Below are 24,714 nucleotides of genomic sequence, written 5' to 3'. Positions count from 1 at the left end.
GATTGTCATCATTGTGTAAAGAGCTGCTCAGTGAACGACCTTAATCCTTGCGAAGGTATTCTGTCCCTGCCCTGCATTCACCTTGCTGGTCCTTGGTGATTTATGAAGCCATCCTGAATGCAGATGATCTTTCTTGTGGAACTGGACAGCTATTTGCAGAGGAAGTTGTATCATCCTGAGGTGAACGTAGCTAGTCTAAGTTTTCTAAAATAGTCTGAAAAAGTCCTGTTGCAGGGTATGAGTAAGATTCCTCTCTGATAAAAAATAAGCAAGATTTTGTCCCTTTAGAGTAGTGGCAATAGTTTGAAGGCGTAGTTTATGCTTGGATCTGAATCCTGTTGTCTTTTCTGATGGCAGAAGTTCATGTTACAGCTCTTCACCTCCTCTCTTTCATGTTTGCCCAGACTGCTGCAGTTATCTGTTGGACAGCTGGGGAATGGGGGAGTGCCGTGTTTGTGACCATTTTCAATAGGCAGGGAGTGGTTGCAGAGTTGCCCTGACTCTCCTACCCCTTCAGTGTATTGTGTAATATCAGTATGTTTTGGATTTTGACAAATTAGTCTTCTTTCTTAGGCTTGTTCTTTCCTTGTTCTCAGTATTGTTTTCTTTGTCTCTCTTTTCTCTTCCGCTCTTTGACTTTTCTGCTCTTACTTTCTGACTTTCCTTTCCCCTTGTCTGGAACTATTATGTTAAAGAGCAATGCATAATGGACTTTCTCTGATTTCTCTTTGCTTATTTGGGGAGTACCTGTCACAACTGTTACACGGCTGAACCACCCATGTATCTCCATGTTATTCCCTAACTCAGGAAGAAAAATGCTCGATCAAAAGGAAACCCAATGTATTTCCTCTCTCTATTTATGCCGAAAATAAGAGTCAAAAAAATCCATGAATGGAGACAAGTGAGAGCAAACAGAACAAGTTGTTGAGGCAGAAGGAATGCAGTACTTCAGTGGAGAAGCCTGTGTGCAAATCTTGGAAGATTATTTTAAGCAAGTCCAAAGATGACATTAGCTTTAATAATTTCTACTTAATTTGACATAATGATTCCATGCAAATATCATTTACATCACAACTACCAGTCTGATTTACTGTGAGACTACCTGCGCTTCAGAAGCTTTGATTTACAGTGTGCATCTTTTTTTATTATTATTATTGTTCATATCTTTCTGGCATCTGGCAATCGATGATTGAGATTTTGTTTTCACATATGTTGTGCAAGAGGAGTTCAGGATGTGTAGTTGTTTAGCATCAGGCGTATGTGCTTTAATTCTCACTTCCAGTTGTAAAACAGTCTGTCATATTTTAAAGAGAATAGAAATCTGAGCCTACTATGTGTTTTCTTGGTTGTTTCACAGGGATACCCTTCTTAGTTTTCTATTTTGAATTTTTTAAACCCTTTTAATGGTTTTATTAACATCCAAAATGAGTGTTTTATGGTTCTTTCAATGTTATAATTAGGTTCAAATTGTAATAGTACACATTTACTCCAGGAAGTGCACAGACAATCTGATCGCTGTAGCCCTTTCACTACACAATTATGTCAACTTGTAATTTAAATAAATAGGTCCAGATGATCAAAAGATGTTCGTACCTCAATTTGATTGATAACATATGACTGTAAACCAACCAGTTCCATGATATGTCAATATTTTGATGGTTTTTAGCATTATATTTTCAACTTTCGAGTGTATTTGCGCTTCCAGGTGACTTACTTGCTGGTTTACTGATTTTGTTTGGACATGGAATTACCTGATTGGCCCTCATATTTACCTGGTTTGCCAGGACGGTGCTAATACAGGGTTTGCATTTGATGGAGCTTATCTGTTATATACAGTTTATTAATTGAGTAACCTCAACTAGTAAATATATCATAGAATCATAGAACGCACGTATTCATTATCAGGATCAGAAAACATTTTGGCACTTTTTTTCTGCTAGCGGTAACAGGTCCAAGTGCATTGTTTAAATGAGTGCAGTCACTTTCAGTTAAATAAAGGAAAATTAACTTTTCTTCCATCTGCCATTGTTCTCTGAAGAGGTTTAAATACAGTCAGTGAAATGCTGAGAAGGCTAAAGAAAAATTATGTTAACCTCAGAAGTGAGGATGTCTTCTTTATTGCCTAACCTTGTCATTATCCTGCAAAAACAAATACTGAGGTGGGGGAAACCTTTTTCTGCCCAACTTCCACCTCCCCTTACTCTGGCTGTCACTCCTGGCAGTGTAACTAATGGCCATATCTGGATCCAGCCCTCCCCACCTCCGCTCTGCTGACATCATAAATTATCCAGATCTAAATGGACAACATTCATTAGCCGTGCACTTTACAGAAAGAGCCAGCTCAGGAGCTAAGCGCTCGCCCATTTTTATTAAAAGTTAAAAAGCTCCTTGCTGTCACGGAAAGGGGAGGCTGGAGGAGGTACAATGGAGGACAGTGCCGCAGAGCTAATAAATAAAAATAATAACTATTACCATTGGTTGAGTGACCCGGGGAGAAGAGCACTACCGAGCCATTTGTTGTTCCCTTTCACTTGTCAACAGCAGTGGCTTAAAAGCCTTCGCCATTGTTCAGGGCCTAATAGCACCTGTTGGGAAGATAGGAAGACAGCTGTCCAAAAAAAAAAAAAAGAAAAGAGGATGGGGGAGGAGGGTGGAAACCGGTGATTAGTTCAGTAACATGCACTTTGGTGCAGCTGCAGCAGGACATTTTGTGACTTCCACTGGGAAGCGAGGCTCTCCGTTCCCCGACGCTCTCCAGGCTGGACGTGCAGGGGTGCCGGGCGAGGGGAACAGAGCCGTGCATGTCCATTTCCAAGAGCAGTGATAGTCAACCAAAAAAAACCCAAACCAGAAGTCATAGTAGAATATATAGTCGTATATATGACTATAGTAGAACATAGATAGACATATATAGTAGAATATATAGTCATAGCAGAAGTTGGGGCTTTGTGACAAGAGTGCGTGTTGCACTTTCTTTTTTCTTTTTTTCCCTTTTCCTTTTCCATTTCCTTTTCCTTTTCTCTTTTTTCTTTTTCTTGTTGCTCTCTTGTGTTGGCAAATCGGGCTTCTCTTCCCTCTTTGTCAAGGTAAAGGTGACACGTAGGGAAGGGCAAGAGGTGAGGAGCCCCGGGTATCAACAGCTCCCTTTGCAGCTGGTGGTCTGGGGGCCAGAGCCGCGCACTTACTGGTGGTGGGAAACACTGGCTGTGGTACAGGCTGAAAGACAGGCTATTGAGAAAATTGTCTGCTCAGCTTCATCACATGGAGTCCTTGCTTTTGTCATTTGGAGGAAAATTAGGAGCACTTCAGGACTCTTTTTTTTTTTTTTTTTCCATTTTTAAAAAAGTTGCTTGGAGATTTTCAGGTGAAAAAGCTCTAGTAACTGTATGTGAAGGGTTACATTGTTGCTGTTGAATTTAGGATTTTAGAAGTGAAGTGGTTGAGCTTCAGAATGATTTCCTTGAAATTCTAGCCAAACGCTACAGTTCTCAATTTATGTTTTACAGTTATTTAGATTATATACTTTTCAGCTCTCTTGGGGTTTTGTTTTAGGGTTTTTTTTTGAGAAAGCATTTAATTACTTAAAAAGAGACAGGTCAGCACAAAAGATGTTTTCTGTCGAAGGATAAACTGTGGAATCTCCCTAGAAATCGGCAATGGTGTGTTGATACCCATAAAAAGTTGTATAGTGTATTGAAAGTTGTATAGTGTATAGTCATCTCATTGAATGCTTTTTTTAAGCCCTCTTGCTTATTAAGGATGTGCTGAAGATGTAAAAAATTAGCAGACCAAAAACATTGCCCTCTGTTAATATTAAGCCCTTTAATTAGAAACCAGCTCTGTTGGTAGCACTAATACAAAAATGTATTTCAGGGGAATACGTATTTCAGTGGAGTATCTCTGTCCAACTTGAGACAGAAAAATAAAACTGAAGTGAAATTTAATGGTATTTAATTCCAGATGTCTCTGTTTTTATGTTGTTACTCTTGAAATAGTCTCTGGAAATATTAAAACATCTTTGTGGTTTCAGAATTTCACTGAAGCTTAGGCTTGGTATAGTGCCTCCTTCTGTCAACTGACACAGTTTTTTTTGCTGGGTGGACCACTCCTGAGAAAATCAATTCCTTCTTTCATTTAGAGACGCCTGAAATTAAAGAGGCATTAGAAAGTTGAAGAACACAGATTAAGACAAAATTCTCTTTTTGAATGTGTAGGAGAATTTTTTTTATTTTACTGTTGCCCTTCTTTTCATGAGGATTCCTACTGGTGTAACTGTAACATCAATGACAAATGAAAAGGCTGCTGTTCAGGTGCTTGAAAGTGAGTTACTCTGTTTCATTTATTATTTTTGTATGTCAGGAAGGTGTGGGGAATGTTTTTTTAATTTAACTAATTTTTTAAAGTTTGGTGAGGTTGAATAACTTGCTTCCTTCTTGTCTGTTAATTTAATTAGGGGCAAAGAAGACCATGGTAGCAGGGACTTCGGATCATTCTAAAGATTGTATATGCTGAAAGAGATGTTCCAGCAGCAGTCATGCCAGTGAAATGCTACGTTTGGCAGAATGTGTTCATGATCGGCTTTTTTGGCCAACTCTCTGGCCTGGATCTCCAAAGGCAGTCAGAGCCGAATTCCTTTCCAGAATGAGATTTATGCTCCTGAATGCCTTTGGGAATCCAAAGCACCGAGTCCCAACAAATTTCAGTGACAAAAGATATATTGTCCTGCGCGTGGCATCCAGTGCCATTCACAGTCCTCTGTGTGCCCTTCTCTGGGGGACACAGTTGCTCTGCTGCAGAAATGGGAAAGGCAGAGATTGACTCAGTTCTCAGACCAGCCATATCCTACTGTGTATTTGCAAGGACAAGTATTTAGATGGGTGTAACTGAGCAAGTGACTACAAACTATGCTGCTGCAGTGCTTCGTCAGAGTAATTAAGTGGTTTTGAGTGTATCCTGCACGTAACGCAGCCTCGTCTCCATACAAACCTGAGGCAACCCGCAGCAGCTCCAGGCTCGATGTGGAAGGCCGGGTTCATGGAGGTGTGAGTGGAGCATGCCACTGCCCAGCTGCCCTGGCACACAAACACCAGTGCCACCCCCCCAACAGTGGAACAGGTGGCAATCGTCATAGAGCAGCTTGCAGCCCTCGATGATTATTGTTCAGAGGGTAATCGACGTACACTTAGTAGCCTTGACGGGGTCTGTTGTCACTAAGGGTACGCAAGGCAATGAAGTGTGTTCTCTACAAGTTAGCGTGCTGGAAGTGACAGAGATTGAGCTGGAATTGCCTCTTGTTCTGAGGGGAGAGCGGGAACGCAGGCTCGTTCCCTGACTCAAGGCTGTGTTTGTGGAAGAGGTGGTTTGGTGGGCTATGCGGGCCTCAGAAGGGCTTTGTCGATGTTTTATTGACCTAAACGTTGTCAGTCCAGTAGAGTGTGTAACAGACAGACTTTCAGAAATACTTGAGTTTTTCCCATTCTGAAAGCAGACTCTGTCTCGAAGCCGTATACCAGTACAGGGGGTGGACACTGAGGAAGTCTTGACTGTTGCCTGTGTAACCTCAAAATGAACATGGGCTCTGCTGCTGGGAGATCGAAGGACTGGCAGAAGGTGTTACACGACAAGTCTGATTTCTTTGTGGTGTACGTGTTGTATCTGGAGTGTGATACTGCTCCTGGAGTAGGTGACCATTTGTTGAAATGAGACAGCCTGAAGAGTACACAGCTAACGGTGCAAGTGCCAGTGCCTTCAAGTGATGGAAACTATAAAAATTTCAGACAATAGCCTGACTGTTCCTGAGGGTGTAGTTGAATGAGATGCTGGTTTTGGCCTCAAACCTAGCTTAAGAAGTCCCTGTGCCCTCCCCCTGTCCTGCTTAGCCATGTGTTCCTGCCTTGTGCTGTGGTTTGCTGGCTCCTCACTTACATCCTAAGGGATAATTAGTTCAACAACTGGTAGTATAGTGTATCTGAAGTTTACTCTAACCTTTTCTTCCTAATAAATGTCCTTGTGTTTTTAGGTAACTTTCTTGTAAGGCTAGCAGTATGCATTGGTGAGCAGATGTAAAAATAACTGCTTGTATATTTGTAAGTAGAGTAAAATCATGTTTTTGGTGGCATTCGTAGATTACTGATTTTGATTTTAAAATCTTGAATAATTTATTTATTCTGCTATGGAACCTTTTCTGGCTATGTGAATTATTTTTTTTAGCACAAGAAGCAGTACTCTTGTGCCAGAAATCACAATAAAAACGTCTTATCATTCATACAGGGTATACTTCATTAATGCAGCATGATGGGTATTGCAAAAGAGAGCCAGCAACTTGAAAATAACTGTTGTATTATTAAGCATACACAACATTACGCAAGTGTGTGCAACAAGAATACTATGGTAACCTGATGTCATTGGGCACCACAGGTAACTATGGTCACCTGTGGATACAGCAGCTGATGTTGTCTTCTGAAATAAAACGCTATGGGAGCTAACATGTGGGACTGGAGATTCCAAGGGCAGGAAGGCTGGTTGTCCCTGCCAGAGAAGGGAGCTTTTTAGTAGGTTTGGAAGCCACCCATGGACATATGTAGCCCAGCTGTTTTCTCCACAGTGGTTATGATGGAGCGGTGTAGTAAGAGTCACACTATGATGTGCTGGCCAGAGCACTAGAGCTTGCTAATATCTCATCAAAACTTGAACATTTCATTCAACTCTGTGATTTTTGTGCCCAAAGACCAAAAAGCATTTTGTGTACCAAGAAAACCTAACAACCAAATAACCCAACAGCACGCTACTTTCTGTCCAGTCAGAGGAGCCCCAGGTAGTATTTTACTTAGCACCACATTTTTGCCTATCACACCTGAGCAACTATTGTCCTATTGAAAACTATTTACATTCGTAAAAGTGTTTCCTACTGTCTCCTCCAAAAGTTTAAAATGCTTTTAGACTGGTGAGAAATTGCAGTACTTCCTGGAAGGCAAGAGAAAAATGTATGTTGTGTGGTCTTTGATTTCCAAATTTAAATACATTCTGTGTTGTGCCTGCTCGTGATTCATAGTGTCTTGCCTAGCTGCAAGTAGTTCCCTAAAAGCTTGATTCTGTTGATGGAGAACCATATGTGTATGCAGATGCTGTATGTCTATGTAACCTGCTGATACCAACCATTTCTCCACAATAGTTGCTTTATTTTCTTTCCTACGAAAATTGCTTTTGGTTTTGTATAGGTAGGACCTTTGTTATAAAAAATGGGTGCATAAAAAGAGAAATTTCTTGTGTCTGTATGTGTGCTTGTCTGCTCTTTTAAAGAAAGAGTGGAAACGTGCCCTTAATCTTGTTTCCTGATTTAAACAAGAAAGGATTTGTTGTGGTGCATGAGCACAGAACAGAGTGCCAGCGGGGTGGCACATGGATAGGTGAGGGTTGTAGAAACGGTGAGTGGAACTGTGGCTGACAGGTGTAACGTATTTATGACCATAGCAGAAGAAAAGGGTGAATAATGGATGGAGGGTATTTGCCAGCTCTTTCATAATATAAAGGAAGGTGCTTGCCAGAAGTGGAAGGTATATCAGCCAACGCTAAAGTTTATTCATGATCGTTTTTGCCGACCAAATACTCCTTCCTCTAGGAATGACATGTGTTGGCAGGAAATGTCTGGTGGTCTGGCTGGGTATCGAGCAACTCCTGGCTTCTCTCCACTCTGCTGCACTTCATGTCATCATCCTCACTCAGGCCAAACAGCTTTCTTTTACTTTGTTCTGAAGAGTCTTTTCTCTTCATCCCAGGACAAGAGCTGGTCACAGTAGTTAGGGAGGAGGGAGCGCTTTGGGTGTCTCCTTGGGAGAGCATCCATGCTCAGGCACCCAGATACCGAGGACATGGGGGGCTCCAGGACTCACATTGTTCCTCTGATGTGTCATTGACTTACGTCAGTCTCCTTCCCTTTCATCATAGTCATCTCTTCTGTGCAATGTCAGAGCTTTGTTCTCCCCTTTCCTCTTCAAATATGGCTCTTGTGGAAGTGCCTCATACGTGGAGAGCCTCCGTCCCGCACCTTGTTACAGTGTGATGGAATTCCATTCCTTTCTCTGGACGCAGGCAGCTGCATGAGACTGAAAGACGAGAGTTTTTGCTTTTAGTAAATAATCAGCAGGAGCAGAAAGAGGTAATAGGAAGAGATTTGGCAGTGAAGACCATTCTAAGCTTTTGTAAGTGGATTTCCAGGACTGTGACCCTGGAGCATGGATTGAAAAGAGCTACCGGGGAGGTTAGGCCTGAAGGGAACACTGCGCTGCGGGACTGCGTTTTTGGAAGACTGCCGAGGCAGGTTCAGGTACACGTGCATCTGCACTGCCACTGAATCGAGAGTGGGATTAGTAACTCCAAAGGGGAGTTACAATGCCTGAAAAAATAAAAAACAAACCCCGCAACTTCTGGAAGTAGACTAAATTAAATAGAAGCCTACCAGACAGTGCTAAAAATGGTGCCTCTTACTACGGTGTTGTAGCCTCAGCCACTTCCTAGAAACAAACCACTCCTTTCTCAGTGTGAAAACTTTAAGTCTTCTAAGCAAATAAATCAATGAAGCTATATTTAAACATCAAATACAGAAACAGAGGGACAGTGGCATGCTTGTTACCATACAAAAAGTTAGATTAAAAAGCGATTTTATGTTAACTTGGACGCTTTGCTTTCCAGTACTGCTGGGGCAATTCAGCATCCGTACGTGCAAATCGGAGCAGTTAATGTGGGACTGTTGCACCACTGGGAAAGCGGTTTAATTCCTTGCACTGAAGGCCTGCGTGAGAATGACTGGCTGCTGGCACCAGCCTCCACATCTCATTGTTGTAGATGAGGGAGTCAGTCTGGATGGTGCTTGGCACGGGAGGGAGGGCAGGCAGGCGAGCGGTGGGGCCGGGGGCATGGAGGAGCCAGCATGCTGCTGCCACAATGGCTGGCACAGCCGGAGGGCCATTCACCAGCGGGTATTGCCATACGCAGTGATGCGAAGAAGCATATGCAAGCAACAGAGGCAAGGGTGAAACAAGAAAAACAAAATGCACCATAAATATCTCTAGAAAGAGCTAATGACTGATAAATGTGCTGAATGGAGACAGCAGAAATCATTTTTGTGGATTAATTTGTATCTCTATTAATTCAGTCAGTCTCCTCTTTGCCAAAATTTACTTAATGGTTCCTGTTATTCTTTCCATCTCGGTCTTTCTCTTTGGAGCCCTACTTGTAATCCTCTTTTATAACAACACTCAACACTTTTCATAGTCTTTCTGGTACGAAAATGTTTCCCAAACATTAAAGAATTATTGTTCACAAACAACCCGTGAACAACTCTTTTGTAGATGTATTCATACTGTGCTGCGGATAGACTTGGAATTGTTTTACTGTTTGCCATAGGACCTATGCTGCATATAGGTAATGGGGGGTATTCTTAGCTCAAGTGGGGCTCAGAAGAAGTGGGGCTAATCCCAGGTTCCTCTCAAAAATGGAATTAGGAGATGTTCTGAATAGTCGTAATACTCAGAACAGCAGAGCGCACCATGTATAGCTTTTTGGAAATGCCAGTATAGATTATCATAATACATAGCTGTCCTGATGCATATCCAGAATCTGTCACAATATAGCTCAGATTTTGGATGTAGGAACATTGTTCTGGTGAATCCAAGAGGAGAGGAAGCGTTGGAGTAGGGATGAGGGATCGCAGTTCCTGCGTGCAGGCCACCTTTTGCAATTTCAAGCTGTGCATTGTATGTGCAAGCATTAAAAGTTTTACTGACTTTCTAATGAATCCAGAGAACAAGCACTTGGCAGAGAAGATGCAGTGCTTATTTCTTTTCTTATTTTGAGAGCATCGTCTTCCCAATGAAGTCTAAAAAAAACCTGAACAAAACATGACTCTGTTTCTGTATAATTCATGAAAGCTCTACAGTTGTAACCTTTTAAACAGTTATTTAAGATGTGTAAATTTCAAATCTTTTTTTAATGGGGTACATAAATGACATAATAAATGTTTGTCTCCAAGATATGGTGCATAATGTATTTCACAAGCAGTTACTGAAATGTGATAGGTTGAGTATATGAATAGCATATTTTATGTAAGTACAATATGTTAACACGGAATATAATAGAATTAAACAAGCCGTAATTTAATATAGCTCTTTAGCTCCATAAAGCTATAGGGATGGGGAAGCTATTGTCTTTCAGAATTAAAGGGGGTTTTTAAAGTATCAGCAGAAGGACAATCATTTGCCGATTCTATATCAAAATTCTGTTGAACTGCCTCATGTAAAAATTGCAGTTCAAGTCAAGGGAGGTTTGAAACTAAGTTAGTGTATCAATTAAATATGATTATACGGGTCTTTTTAACGGGAAAAAAAATCTATATAATATTATTTTAAATAGTTAACATACAGTATTTCAACAGGGGAAACACTGATTAGATCGCCACAATCTATTTTATGCCATCGGGATTGCTGAGGGGCTTATAATTGTGTTAAATTTTCATATTACTCATATTCACACATTAATGAACAGATGCATTGCTACTACTGGGATTTTGCCATTTGGCCTTTCACATCCCTAATCACGATTTCCTACTGCGATCTTTACCGTTCTCGCAGAAATTCCGTCATTGATACATGGCCATCCACCGCCCTCGTCATTCTCCGCTCGTTGGTCGCGGCTCTCCCGATCCACCGGCGGGGTCAGGTTACGGGGATGCTCGTTTGGAACACGAGTCCTTCGCTTGGGGACTGCCGCCGAGTCAGTAACATTTTTACTGGCAGAGCCGCGACACCCACCCCCTTCCCCCCACCCGCACCCCCCCCGTGAAGCACCACCGGGCCCCGTCCCGGCGCCGCTCCCCGAGCGGCTGCAGCGGGGCTCGGCGCGGCCCCGTCCGCGGCGGGAGCGGGGCGGGGGGGGCACCGGGGGCACCGGGGCCCGCCGCCAGCCCCGGCCAGCGGCTACTGTTGCTCTAAGGCGGCAAGTTAGACAGAAGACTTCTGTTTCTTTACGAGCGCACCACGGCGAATATTTTGTCTAGCTGCAGGGGAAAAGCTTTGTGGTGGGCTTTGCTGACAATGGAGTTAAAAGTAAGACGGGCTGCTTTTGGTGCCTGGAGGCTCTGGAGCCTATTGTCAGCTCACAATGGATTGCTATTGCCGCATTCCTGCTTCGCAAAGGTTTGTTAGCTTTTAATGACTGACAGCTCTCCACTGCAAATACCGCCTTTGCTCTGGCCTGTTTACACGCTACTCGAGAATTTTTTGAAAAAGCGCAGAGGAAGGAAAAAAAAAAAAAAAAAGGCAAGCGGCGTTTATTTGACCCATTCAGATACGTTTGGGAAAATGGTTTCCTCCGTGGGTGCTTCCAGGGGACGTTCAAACTTCAGGAGTAGCCGCGCAAGTGCCCGGAGCGCGGCGGCGGCTCCGTCTCGTCAGCCCAGCGCGTCCGTTGCGCTGCAGCTTCTCCCATCGGTTTCGTTGGGACCGAAGGGCCGTTTTAGGGTGTCTGACAGAAAACCGGCGGTCGAGAGCGCTGGGGTGACAGTCCGTGGCGGGCGCCAGGAGCGACCCCTCCTCCGAGAGCCCTGCCGCGCAGCGCGCAGCCAGCGCACGGTCCCGCGGGAGGAGACCGGAGCGTTCCAGCGTGTACGCAAACACTGGGGGGGGGGGGAAATTCAAAAAATAAACTGATCTGCTGTAGGTGGGATCCGGCTGGTTGCTACGCCGGCAGCGCCCGGCGAGCTGGAGGCGCGGGGCTGCGCGGCGGCGGAGCGGGGGTGTCCGCCCGCGCCCACCCCCCTGCCAGGCGGGGCGGGGGCGCGGAGCATCGCGGTGCCCCTGCCCGTGGAGTTAGTTATCCATCAGCGTTAGTTTGACGGGAGCTCGGGCGTGAGGAAGGGCGTGCAGGGACGGGAAGGCCGGGCCGGGAGCGGCCGGAGCCCGGCCGGGTGCGCGGGGAGGGCTCGGCCACCCCCGGCCCCCGCAGAGCGCAGCGCCGCTTTCTCGGAGCTCGAAGTTGAGGCTTCAAGAAGGGAGGCAGAATTAGCCAAACGAGATAATGAAGGTTGCTCGTAATGTTTTTTACTGTGGGGAAAATTAACCAGTTGCTAATAATTGTATGGTCTCTAGGCCAGACGGTCCCTTTGATAAGTTAACATGTACTCCCTTTATGCTCCTGGTAGGGGGTAAACAAATGCCTGAACAAATACAAATACACATAAACACAAATGTGGAGAATAGCAGTATATGTCTTAGATCCAGATAATAAGTGTGGGTATTGTTATTTAGATGGCGCATACTGGGACACTTATCTTTTAGTACACTCCATTTTCTAACTGAATGCAGTGCTAATCGTGGGATTGAAAGCTATTGTAATTGTGTACCCATCTAAATGCTGACAAGAATATACAATTACATTGTTTGGAATTGAGTTTAATGTTCTCTGAATTTTATTAGCATTTATATTTACTTATGCATTAAAATTCTACACAAAAAGAGGTCAGAATACAAGAGTTGTAGACATAAATATCAGACCCATCCACACCTTCACTGCATTTTTCCTGCAAATACTGCTCAAATATATTTTATTTTATTTTATTTTTAAAGGAAGTGATAGAATCTGAAATGAGCAAATAATGGGTTTCCATTCTAAGCAATGCCTTTTCTCCCTCTGGATTTTGCAATCTTTTAAAGCTTTTTTCATACCCAACTTTTTATTATTATTTATAATGTGCGTGTTACCGGAAAATCTTTCCGCAGTATGCTTACCACCACACGATGTTTAAACACACATTATAAAGTGGATGTAATTGTAAACACTCAGAGGGATATAATTACATGTAGCAGATTTAGGAGCTAATTCTTTGCCTCTCTCTCTCTCCCTTTCTCTCTCTCTCTTTACTCTGCATTTTATCAACATAATTATTTTTTGACTGCAGACTAACACCCAGAAATTGACAGGCATCCATTATAGGCAGCAACTTGTTCACCAAATTGAAAAACAATGAACCGCAGGTTTATATGTGCCCATTGTCATACAGAATTACCGGGGCTTTGTTCCACAAGAGGAAAAAGCTAATGGTTTTGAAACAGCAGGTGACAAAGCACATTCTTTTTTTTTTTCCCTCTTTTTTTTTTTTTTTTCCCTCCCCTCTTATCAGTTTGTTGATGAAGTCATTACGAACTGGGGCCCAGAATAGGGTTGGCCTTATTTTTAGCAGATAGACTTTTAATGAGTTCTATTGTCGAGACAGTCATGTTGATTTGCTTACGTTTTTTTTCCCCCCCTTCACTCAGAAACTCCCAGTATTGAAAAGCTACTATCAAAGGACTGGAAAGACAAGCTTCTTGCCATGGGATCAGGGAACTTTGGAGAAATAAAAGGTAACGCTATTTCTGTGCTAAAGCAAATTGAGAATGAATGTACAGATACCATGGGCTTTATGGAACTTTGTTTGCTCCTCTTCCTCTCCCCTTGAAACATCGTAATTTGGGGCTTAAATGAAATGTATGCTCTTCATCTGTGCTGATATAAATTAATGAAATGGTGTATTGCCCAAAGTGAATGAACTTACATAAAGCTTTTGTTGCATATATCATTCTGTGTTGTAAGAGGACACATCCTATTGCTGGTTTGGAAAAAAAAAAGTAAATTCACATCTCAAACACAGGCTTATGTGATATCGGAGTATAGCAGAGCTCAGCTTCTGAAATCTGAGGATGATCAGAAGTCCTTGTTAATTTTTGGACAGATTTTGATGATGTAGATTTTTTTGACTTTTCTATGTGTAGGGGGAAAAAAAAAGAGCAAAGTTTGTGTAATGATACCTCTAGGTACTGAAATTAACCAGTGCAGATTTTAAAAGACAGCGTACAACATCTGTGCGCTAAAGCATGTTCTTTTAAAGCCGTACTCCAGAAGGAAAATGACAAAATTTGACCACTCTCCAGCAGCAGTAGCTTCTGCTTTGCCAAGATATTTCCCCATTTTATATATGTGAGGTCATTTTAGGGAACCTGTAGTTGTTTGTTTTCATGTAATTTAATATTTTTATAATTCTTCCTCAGCGATTGTGATGAGGAGCCAACTCAAAAATACATGGTGTGTCAAAAATTTTAGTTTCCAGAACAGCCATTATCACTCTGAAAAGAAACAGTGACTCTGATTCTTTCCCCATTTAGATCAGCGTACATCTGGAGTAGCAAAATCAAAGCCAATGTCGTTTCGGAAATGTGAAAGTAGAATGAGATTAAAATTAAACCCTTCCTTTATGTTTATAAACTAGATTTCATTTCTCTCCGTTGTTTTTTGTCTGTTTGCTTACCAATGTCCCTGATACCGAGATCCTCATTCAGACAGGCTCACGAACCTCGTGCCTGACGGATTCAGGGACCTTCTGCACGAGAGGTGGGCAGTGTTCAGTTAGGAATACAACATGACGTGCTCTGAAAGGTTAGCATATCGATACGTGTGCACAGATAGCGTTATTTTAATTACATGTGCCTTCCAGCCTGTCACCGATAAGCCACCAGCATTAACTGACTTACACAAGTAGGAAAGTATGCCACTCGCTTCCCCCAGCTTCTCCCTCAGAGGCTGTAATTCAAAAATATATGTTCATTGCATATGTAGAATAGCTTTAAAACAGAATACAGTGCGTTGGCCCCAAACAGGCTGAGATATTATTATTATTATAACAGAGGGCCAAACCCTGGGTTCTGTATTCCCACTGAGCACGTTTTCTCCATGTGTGTAAAGCAACAGGTCATAAAGAGGCAGGGCAGCCACTGGCCTTATCGGCGAGTTCTGGTTTGCAAAAGCATATTGTTTTAAAATAACATCATCCGCTGCCGTGAGCCGAGGAATCTTGAGGATGTTTCAGGCCCAAAGTACACAGGCAGCTTTCATACCCGCTTTTTGGGTGTGTATTTCAGCAGTTCTTGCATGTTGTCTGAAGCCTCTTTAACTCTTGGTATGCCAGAGCCTTTAGGAGAACTCCGAGCAATTCTCCTCTGCCTTTGGACTTGGGAAAGCAGCTCGGGACTGAGGCGGCGGTCTGTTCCCGCTCCTTATGATCTTGTTCTGTCGGAGGGCGATCTTTTTTCTCCCTTCCTCTCTTTCCCTTTCACAAGTTAAACTTGAAAGCGGCAGCAGCAGCTATATGCTAGCACGAAAGAAATTCAACAGTGCTTTCAGTCTTGCCTGGGGGGAGGATGGCGAGCAACAGCACAGCCTCAAAGAAGAGTTTTTTTTTCCTTTAATTTTTGTTTTTTAGCTTCATATTTTGAACACAAGTCGAGTTATTGTTCTGTAGCTCTGTTCAAAAGCCTCACATCTAAGGCTTTTTAGTGCAACTGTGGTTCTATGGTTGGGGGCATGGTTATTAGGTGTTTGGATCAGGTTTGGCAGTAAGCTGTGAAAACAGGCACTGGTTTATTTTTCCTACTGACTGCCGTGACAGTTGCAATTATTGTGCATTGTTCCTAGGTGGCTAGAAAGGAGGGAGGATACAATAGAGCATTGCCCTCTGGGGGTAAATGAATTTGACTTACAGGTTCTTGGGGGGTCAGGCAGGCTGATTATTGAGTGCCCAGGAATGCAGTTTTCATGGCACCGCCAGCCATGAGCGGCCACCACACAATGGCTCAGCTGTATTGCGGCTGTATTGAGTGAGGTGACATGAAAGGTGTGCAAGTTGAGCTGGTTTATACTCACGTATGCGTGTACAAACACACGTATATTATGCTAGGAAATGCTTTTGTCCTTCTATAAGAACGTAGGGTTATTAAGTTTTCCAGTTGTGATTTTTTAATTAACTTCTCTCTGTATTTGGCTTGGCAGCTGCATTTTTTTTTCCTCATTTCTCTATTAGTGATATTTGGAAACCCCGCACAAGTAATGTCTTATTATTAATACACCCTGGAATGTGGACAGCACTAGAAGCTGTACTGCCCAACTGTCTTATGCACTGAATAGTTTTTTCCGTTTAACTGTTCAAAATTTCATTGTGTTTTTCATTAGATCTGGGGGAGTTTTAGTACGTCATGTGCTAAAGTCTCAGCACTAGGCTACATATTGTTAATGCCCAAGTCTGTGTTATTACCATTGAGTTTTATTCTCTGGGAGAGATTAAAAGAAAGGGAGATGAAGCGGAAGACTTTATTTTCTATTAGTGTTATTTCTTTTAAGTTAGAAAGCAGTAATATTTTATTAAAGATAGGGGAGCTGGTGAATGGCTGGAAGTCACCAGGCGCCTGTGTTTTGTATTCAGTTGTTCCTCTTACTTGCTTTGTTACTTTGGGCAGCTACTTCAAGCCCCCCTTTCTTCATCTGCATGCCTGTGAAATGGGAGAACCATCGCTGAGCCTCTGCAGAGGTCTAGCTCCAAACTTCAAGATCACAGTTAGAAGAATCTATGGATGTCCAATTACTAATGGAAAAGGCAATGTAATATTTCATTCCAGGGCTTGACTGAAACATACTGCAAGGGAATACTCTTAAAATGGGGCAAAATCTAGAACCTGTCATATCTGCAGAGATTTTAACTCAAATGCCTCTGTTTAGAGAGGTAATGTGGGACTAAATAAATAATACAAGCTTGGCACCGGAGATTTCCTAAGAAATTTTGTTTTTCATTGCAATCCATGGAATTTTTACTCTGTTCAGAACGAGTCAGTCTGTAGTAAAACCTACAGAACATGCCGTTAAATTGAAACATCTTAAAATAAAACTGTAAAACTATATATTGAATTGGTTAAAGCCTGTTCAAACTTACTTCTATCTGTCATGTTCAAGAACAGGACTCAAAAGACCTCTGGGTTATTAATGGATAATGCAGTTTGTTGGATTCAGTGGAGCAGAGAGAACCTCAGGTCTCAAACCGATCGTCTCCAGGAGGGAGAGTAATGCCCCTTTCTGCTTCCAGTGTAGCCGCCTGATACCTGTGCGTTACAGGGTCTAAGTAGTTGCTTTCGTCCAAGGCAGTGTTGCTGACTGTAGCAGATGCAGCACGTAGGGTGGACCGTTAATAGGAAAAGGTGTAAGTAGTTTATTCCTGCACTCTTTGCTCTCCGTGACCATCTCTATACTTAGGAAATTAACATGAAGCTTCTGTTCCACGGGCACTGGGCCTCTCCTGTGCAGACTTCAGCGGGGGACGGTGCTAACCCCCAGGGGTGGGCTGCATCGTGAGGTGCTCCGTCTGGCTGACGCCGATGTGACCGAGGCAGCTTTAGCCATGATGAGAACTCTTTTTAAAACTTCCCGGATGTACACAAAGCCTTTCTGCTAATCTTGTCCATCTCTCACTTATCGAGAGTTGTCAAGAAATAATGCTACATATTTCACATGTTCCCCACTTAGCTAATTTTGAATAGGAGTGTGGAACAAAGGGCCAAACTGACTTTTGTTTCTAATCTTGCTGAGTTGGTTTTCTGTTGAAGCGAAGGCATTGTTAACAGTGATTGCACCCGAGTCTCTCAAGAAAGACCGGGCAAGCCTGAACCTGATATTTTTTTTGTTGTTTGAAAATACTTCTCTATTGTACAAGTGAGTTCCTAAACAACTCAGGTGAAGTGTTTCCTGCATTCGCTGTGAAAGGGATCATCCTTAGGGTAAATTCAGCTCTTAGTTGTAGCCACTTAAATCTAGTCGACTCCGAAGACTGTGCTGGAGTAACCGCAGGTTTGTGAGTGTAATTGAAAGCAAGATTAGCCTACCAGTCCTAATCTTTAATGCGTGATAGCACAGACGTTTATTCCCTGCGAGAAACTGGGTTCCGAGTTCCATGAAGTATCAGTGCAGGTATTATATCAAGCTGTGTTTGATGTGTGATAGAGCTGTGTTTGCCGAAGACTCTAATCTTACATGTTGGGAAGATGGGGCATGAGAGAGTATGCAGTGAACGGTTTTACGACTGCCAATAATGGATAAAGAGAAATAATCCATTCAGCAATACTATAGCTCGTCAGAGCCCATGAATTAAAGACATATGTTATGTAGATTCAATGTATGGATTAAAACGGATAATCTGGTAGGTGACACACAGAATCTTGAGATAAGTGGGCTATGCAGATTCGGTATATGGATTGTGACGGATAATTCCATTTAAGTAATGCTGGACAAGTTGAAGACAAGTAAGCTTCGGGTAGTGCTCAGGTTATGTGCAGTAATCCAGTGAGTGACACTTTGGATCACATAATCTGTAAACTGAAGACAAGGAAGCTGGGGATTCTGCGTTCAGATGTGGACAGGAGGAAGGAGGGGGAAAGGGAGAGAGATTATTCATGGGGAATACACTGGGTTTAAACCTTTGACTAATAAAACAGAGATCCCCAGGAGATGTGTGAAAGCTGCACACTTTCTTAGGAGCTGTGTGAATTTTGCATTTACAGATCAATGGTTCAAAAATGTTTGTGAACTTGTGGCAGATGTGGACGTTTTGCATTATTTTTTGTGGATAGTATTGTATTTGGAGAGGGGAGAGAAGGAGGGTGAGAGAGTCATAAGTGAAGGAGGTAAGATATGTCTGGTTGCCGGCTTTAAACTGTCATAAATTCAATATTTATTTCAACCTACTTAGTATCTTGTTCTCCGTGTTTATTTTTTGGGGGTGTTGAATAGGCGCAAAATGCTGACAGTGAGCTTTAGTCCTTTTTTAATATTTCAAAAGTACTGGGAGGCGGGGGGAACCTGCCCAGTGGTACACAGGGAAACGAAGTTTTGAGAGGAAATTTGGCAGATGCCGAAATAGTGGAGGTTGATCACGACGCAATATGATACTCTCAGGCTGCAGAGAAGTAGACAGTGCCAATTGAGCCACACCAACGCAGAAGTTCTTTCAGGCCAAATGAAAGCCTGAAATGGAGATTGTGGCTGGATGGAGCTGCTCCTGGTGGACCCTAGAACGGGAGGTTAGTTGAGGGTAGTATCTGTGGCAGGAGGGTTGGAGTGTCTAAAGTTAAAGCATCTAAAATACAAAAAATGTGAATTTGTGACAAAGCAGCAGATTCAGCCTGCTCTGGATTTGTATTTTTTTAATGTGAAGATACTGGATTTGATCAGAAAAAATCAGGCTGTATTTAAATCAAATACAAATTTTGTTTTTAAAACATGATTGCCAATGGAGAAAATAGAATAAAATAGCATAAAATTGAACTAATTAAGCTAACAAATGCCAATGGCCTTATTTTATTTGAACATATGGAGGCCAAACCACTATACTTAAAAATTGTCCGGAGGTTTGGATGACAAGAGGAACCTAAACCAGTTCTTCTTTGTACTAAAATTGCCTGAAAGATGTGCTGATAGAGATGAATGTTGCTGAGCTACAATTGCTAGTTTGTCAAAATAAAGCAAATGCACATACATATTTTTTCCTGCTGCTGCATAAATTTCCAGCAGCAAATACTGTTTCTCTAGCCTAGTTCTAGCTTGTTGTCTAGACAGTGAAACAAAGAATAACCTCTGAGAAATAGTCTCAATACAAATGTTGTCTATTCCTTTTGTAACCTTGACAATAAGTTACTAACCTGGTTAAAAACCATGCTTTGTTTGCAGTCTACGGTACCAAAACTTTTTCTGACACCAAATAAAGAATACTCACTGACAACTTCTTTCCAGCATTGCGAAATAGTAATGTGTTGGTCTGTTATAGAGCAGACGGCTAAGTTTTTGTCCCTACAGAATATTAGTTCTTGAGGGTAGTAATGGCAAAAGATGGTAATTGTTCATCATTTGGTTTTTATTCATTCTGCAAAGTCTTCCACTGAAACCTAAAAGGTTAAAGCTGTCCGTATGCTGAAATAAATAACTTCTTTCTAACTTGCTGTTCTAAAAAGGACTTTTATTTGTCAAACAGAGATTCGTTACGTAAATCTGTAGGTACAGACACATCAGTTTGAATTCTGGGCTTTTTCTTTCCTTGTTTCTTTTTCTGGTGGCTTTGGCTTGCTGAGTAAAAAGCAGTCAGAAAGTTTTCTGTTTTTTATGCTGACTTCCCATATCAATCAGATGAAGTCATTTAATTTAGCAAGGTAGGTAGTTGTAAGTGATGGCAGTCATTGTGTAGTAAAGTTGGCTTAAATGCTTGATGAAAAATGCCAGTTCTCAGATGTTTATGTCCTGGCAGCTCTGAGATTTACTGGCCTGAAAAGCTACGTGCAAGTCCGTAATAAAACACTCGCTGAAGTATTGATCAGGGAAGCACCAAGGGAGTTGGCACGCGTGCACGAGCACATACCCGCATCCACCCACAAACACACACCAGCAAGTACATCATTTAAAGTATATAGTCATTGCTTGGCCGTAAACGTTTGACATTTCTGTTCAAAGACAGAGGAAAGAAGAATTTAAATTCTGAACTTACCTCCTCCAGTTAGATCTGTTTATCAGACCACGTTTCCTGAAGGCACTTACCGTCGGCTCCCCATTGCCTCACATATACAACTGGGGTGACGTCAGCAGCGTGGCCGTCTGTGCAGCACGGGGAGAATACTCCTCTCTAAAACTATTACCAGGTTTTAAATACATTATTTTTTTTAGGAGGAGCATGACAAAGATTAGTTTGCTTCTAAGCAGAAGACGACTAGGTGGCCTCTCTATTTTACTCTCCAGCTTTCCTCCCTGAGCAGGGAATACTGGCTTTGAATTTCTAATGTGGCAACGTTAAAACTGAGGTGGGAAGTGAGGAAAGAAAAACAGGTAGAAAGAAAAACAGATGAGAATGAAGCTCTCAACGAAAGACACTGGAATTAAACCTTCAAAAAAAGATACTTGTTTTAGGGACTGCTGATACTTTTTTTTTATTCTTTGGATATAATAATGTTATCGCTAGTAGGAGTTTAATTCTTCTGAGAGCAGCTTAGTTAATAGGCTGTTTGGTTTGAAAAACCTCCTTCTTGGCTCTTTTTCATTTTTGTGTCAAAACTGTTACATCCCTAGCTTAAAAACGGCACTGAAAAAACACGTCACAGGAAATGCTTGGAGATGACTCAGTTCCTAGCTGGCGCATGGGTTGTAGTTACGTCCTCACGTTGTTACATCAGAGCAAGGTTACCCAGAAACTGACGTGGCATGGTTCTGTCGCTTTGTTGGTTGGATGGCGTCAGTAGTTGCTGCGTTCCTTGGGTCCCTTTAGCTGAGATCGCACCTGGTACCAAACCAGGTCAAGCAAAGATTCAATTGTTTGCATAACGGGTATCGCTGTTCAGGTCAGGGGGGAAGTTCTTGGCCTTACTGGTACAGTTCTGCTGGTGGCTTTAGGGAGGCCAGCAATAAAAGGGCTTGCAGCGCATGAAGTTAGGAATGACTTTAGGCAAGCTTCTGACAACTTCATGCCTCAGTTTTCTCATATGTAAAAGTAATACATACCACTACCTTTCTACCTGCTCACAGTCTTTAGGAAGACTAATTAGCTAGTGCTTTGAAATTAAAAAATACTCTATACCGAATGCTCTAATTATTATTATACATCTTAACATTATTTGAATAAAGATTACTTCAAAACATTGTTTCCATTTAATTGTTTTTCCCCTACAAAGCTTTGTAGATACAGAAGGTGTTTTTTTTCTTTTGTAACCATAGTTAGTGATAGGAACGTAATACAATATTATTGTGTCTTCCAGGCTTTGTACTCGCACATTGTTTTCTTTGATTTTTCTTTGAAAGACAGATGCTGACAGTTCAAAAGCTATTTACGTAATTACTTTGATAGTAAACTGACTCGAGGGATAAATTTCACTGTCTGCATGGGTGTGCACGAGCGAGCGTGCGTGCGAGCGAGCGCCCTGATTGATAACATTCCTAGCAGTTCAACGGAGACGTGTCGGCGGGATTGAGGAGGGCCGTGCCACGTCTCTGCCCCTTGCAGAACACGCTGGGTACTGCGTGGCTGCGAGCAGATCCGTAGGCTGGCTGCGAGCAAACATTCTCAGCGCTGGAGCATTCGCAGCAAAAGCTTAAAATGCCTGTTAAAGAAAATATTGGCTTTCCCAATTTCTCATTTACATTCTCATTCTGTCTAATAAATTATAATAAAGTATTTACTGTTTTGATCGCAAAAGCAGTTTCTCTGCCTTTTTTTTTTTGCTTTGGTTCTGTTTTGGGTGGATATGCCAAGGTTTCTCCTGTTCGTTTTCTCACTTTAAGTGTGTCATTTGGTCATATTGGTGTCTTCATTCTAATGTTTATTAAAATGTTACTGTCACTGCCAGTCTGAGACTGTGAATCAGAACTAAGAATGTGTAATAGTTTATTTCACATTTGAGTAAATTTCTTTTACTACTTAAACACTATTATGGATAGTGTTGATCTGAGCTGAAGTTTAGGTTTGGCGATAAGGAATGCCACTAATTTGAGTCTTCTTTTATTGCCATCTGCTGTGGGTGTTGCATCCACAGACGTTTTTTTTTTCTTTCGAATCTCTTTTTGTGGTGATAGAGAATAAGCTGTCACATCTGGAAAGCATCTTTTCTTGAGCCGTTCACTATATCAGCCAGCGTCACTACTTCGACGCTCTCTTGCCTGAGTTGTTTTGATAAGTTGCGAAAAATCCATGTTTTGCCATTGCAGTGATAGAGTACAGAGAACAGTATGAGCACCTACAGCAATCTCCTGAAAGGCAGGTGGTCCGGTGGTTAAAAGCTTTGTTAAATATAAACCGTGCAATATCTATTTGTTGTGGATCTGACAGTAATTAAGAGTAGTTTTGGAGGCAGCCATTGATGTAAGCCACTCTCCTTTTGCTCCTCACTCAATACCTGCGTGAAGTGGTCTAGCTAGCTGTCGTTACACACTGCAATAATGGGCACTCGTTTTTTCTCCCAGCCACGCTGCGTGGCGAGAGTGAAAGCACTGCAAGCGTACAGATACTGTGTGTAGAGCACAGGCCAGCCCCAGAACCATTCCCAACTCCGTGCTACTTGGGGCAGCTCCAAGGGAGTTTAATAACAGAGCGGCTGAAGGTAGCTGCTGGGGCTGGTGGCTTATCCTCGCCGAGGTTTGCACCACCTCCTGACTCCTGGCAGTGTTAGCAGCCTTGGGGATAATGCATTCATTCCCAAGTGGCATGATTTAAGCAACTGTCTTTATGCGGCTGGTGATGTAGTCACTTAAAATATCAACACATTTTGCCCTGTAAGCTACAAAATTCTTAAATAGGTAATCCCTTAGCTACCGAGACACTTTACACGATGATCAAGGTTTAGATCTCATGGGGGTTAACAGAGAAAATAGTGGTGATAGGACAGAAGGCCCATCCTTGACTGCCCACAGTCTACAGTGTCTAGAAAGGGACACAAAAATGGCAACTGGTGCTCTAACTCTGCAGCGCATTTTAATACACCAAAAAAAATTCCTGTCACTGAATGTACTTACAGAGTGACCAAGCTGTTGCTCTCAGCTCACCTTTGTATCAATAAGTCGTGTCGTTTGGCCTTCATTTCTTATGCAAACTGAGTAATTTATGAATGGCAACTGTGAAATGGCAGTTTTGTTGGCCGTTTCCACGAAAGAAATTATAGAAAAAGTGTGCTATGTGAAAAGGGCAACAAACTTAAACTAAATGCAAACACTTTACATTGTGATCGAGACAGTCTGATTCAAGTACTTTTTCTTCATTTTGATTTTCACACTTCTATAAGCCACCATTTGTCTGCAAGAAACCTCAAAACTCTCTGTGAGTGGGGCTTATCTGGATATGTGGGTAAGGCAAGGGGAAACCTACCCCAAAACTCACCATCTCCCAGTAGACCCACACAGCTGATCTCTCTTGCCTCTGGTTTTGTGCAGGTCACTTGGGAGTGTGGCTATCCAAGTACTTATTTTGCAAGGAATGCTACCTTAGAGAATTGAAATTATAATTAAGTATTATTGAAGTTATTGGAAGGATGGGCTAATCACATGAAAATGAGGCACCTACTAAGCCATGTGTTCCAGAAAGTATTTTCCAACAAAAAATTTTTTTAAAGAGTTGGCAGTGATATATTCTCCCTTTCCATTTATTAGCAACCTGAAATTACTCAGGAAATACAGTGCAGGAAGGCTGCCTTTTGTCAGACTACTTCCACTCCAGTTTATAAACCAAAGGAACTGTGTGTTGTACTTACTTAGTACCTAAAGCACCCCCTTTGGGCATCTCAAAGGTTCTTTAAAAACTGAGTAATAATGAAGACATGGAGTTTAGCGGACTCGTCCCTGGCTGCACGGCTGCGGTGTGCCGGCAACTCCAGCGTCTGCGCCGGCACTTCGTCATCTTGACCGCTTGCTCTTAGTTCATCTGGATTTTCTTCTCGTTCCTGCAGTTCAAATAAAGCTGCTGTTATCCCGAGGAAGACTTTTTTTTGCTCCTCTCTAGGTAAATCAGATGAAAGAAGAAACAGCAGCGGGTGGCTGGCCCCGCGGCTGTGCCGTTGTTCGGTGTCGCGGTCGAGGCGGCAGCACGCGGAGGGTTCTGCGCTCTCGGGGACCGCAGCCCGAGCTGTGCAGCACGGGGCTGGATATCGGCACTGCTTTTTCTGCTGGTAACTAACTCTGTGACCCCTCTGTCTGGCAGTTTACACATATGGAAACATTTTTCCACCTTTCAGAGGTGTGGCGGGGATTAATTTAACTTTACAAAGTGCTTTTTGATTCCCAACTGAAAGCTACTGTAGGAGCTCAAAATACACTGATGAACCAGTGGTGGCTGAAGGTCTTTGATGTGTG

The 24,714-nt window shown here is 42.4% G+C and overlaps 1 protein-coding gene across 5 annotated transcripts in view; it reads left to right on the top strand.

Moving 5' to 3' along the window:
* The window catches only part of SOX5 (SRY-box transcription factor 5), a 299,360-nt gene that overhangs the window by 126,460 nt on the left and 148,186 nt on the right, over positions 1–24,714 (top strand). For all 5 annotated transcript variants that reach the window (XM_086610564.1, XM_086610561.1, XM_086610565.1 and 2 more), the window contains one exon: positions 13,308–13,394. In XM_086610564.1, coding sequence (XP_086466690.1) covers positions 13,308–13,394 — 87 coding nt within the window. The remainder of the gene's footprint in view (positions 1–13,307; positions 13,395–24,714) is intronic.

Source organism: Tauraco erythrolophus, chromosome 4 (genome assembly GCF_009769465.1).
Source record: "Tauraco erythrolophus isolate bTauEry1 chromosome 4, bTauEry1.pri, whole genome shotgun sequence".
Lineage (NCBI taxonomy): Eukaryota > Metazoa > Chordata > Aves > Musophagiformes > Musophagidae > Tauraco > Tauraco erythrolophus.
Note: the sequence above shows the minus strand (reverse complement) of the source record. Positions and strands in the feature narration are given on the sequence as shown.